The 480-nt window shown below is 51.5% G+C and overlaps 1 protein-coding gene across 1 annotated transcript in view; it reads right to left on the bottom strand.

The window, feature by feature from the left end:
- Positions 1-154: 154 nt before the first annotated feature.
- Positions 155-480, bottom strand: part of RGS7 (regulator of G-protein signaling 7) — a 121,445-nt gene continuing 121,119 nt past the window's right edge. The window contains 1 exon segment of the mRNA XM_015560010.1: positions 155-346. Within this exon segment, the coding sequence (XP_015415496.1) occupies positions 296-346 (51 nt within the window). The 3' untranslated portion in view covers positions 155-295.

The raw sequence follows: 480 nt of genomic DNA, 5'->3' as shown, positions 1-480 counted from the left end.
AAGAAAGGTGGGGGTGGGGGGGTGGGAGGGCGTAAAAGGTGTACGTCACTTGAACTTGATTAAAAAGGAAAAGACACAGATCCAGCTAGGTACGTGGAGGAAGTGGGCTGACAACGTGTGGACGTGGAGGCATGGAGATGGCGGAGTCCCGTGGAGATGGCACACGAAGGAAGGACGACGCGGGTCCTTTGCTCATGCAACATCTTGGCCTAAGGTCCTTGGCTCCAGGTCACAACAGAGAGCGACAACGTATAGTCAACCACTCGGTCTGCTTCCATGCTACAGGGTGGTCCTATCAGTTAGACTGCACGAGGCTCGTTAGCCTCTTCGACGTGAGCGATTTCCCCTGAGAAAAAAAAAACAACAGAAACCAACACGGTATGATCACTGAAAACTTGCTCACAGGTTAACACCTACTCCTCACAGCTTATTTGTGTGTGAGGGTGAACACGGGACCCTTTGGGTACATCGTAGTTCAAA

The sequence above is a fragment of the Myotis davidii genome, unplaced genomic scaffold (assembly GCF_000327345.1).
Source record: "Myotis davidii unplaced genomic scaffold, ASM32734v1 scaffold875, whole genome shotgun sequence".
Taxonomy (NCBI): domain Eukaryota; kingdom Metazoa; phylum Chordata; class Mammalia; order Chiroptera; family Vespertilionidae; genus Myotis; species Myotis davidii.
Note: the sequence above shows the minus strand (reverse complement) of the source record. Positions and strands in the feature narration are given on the sequence as shown.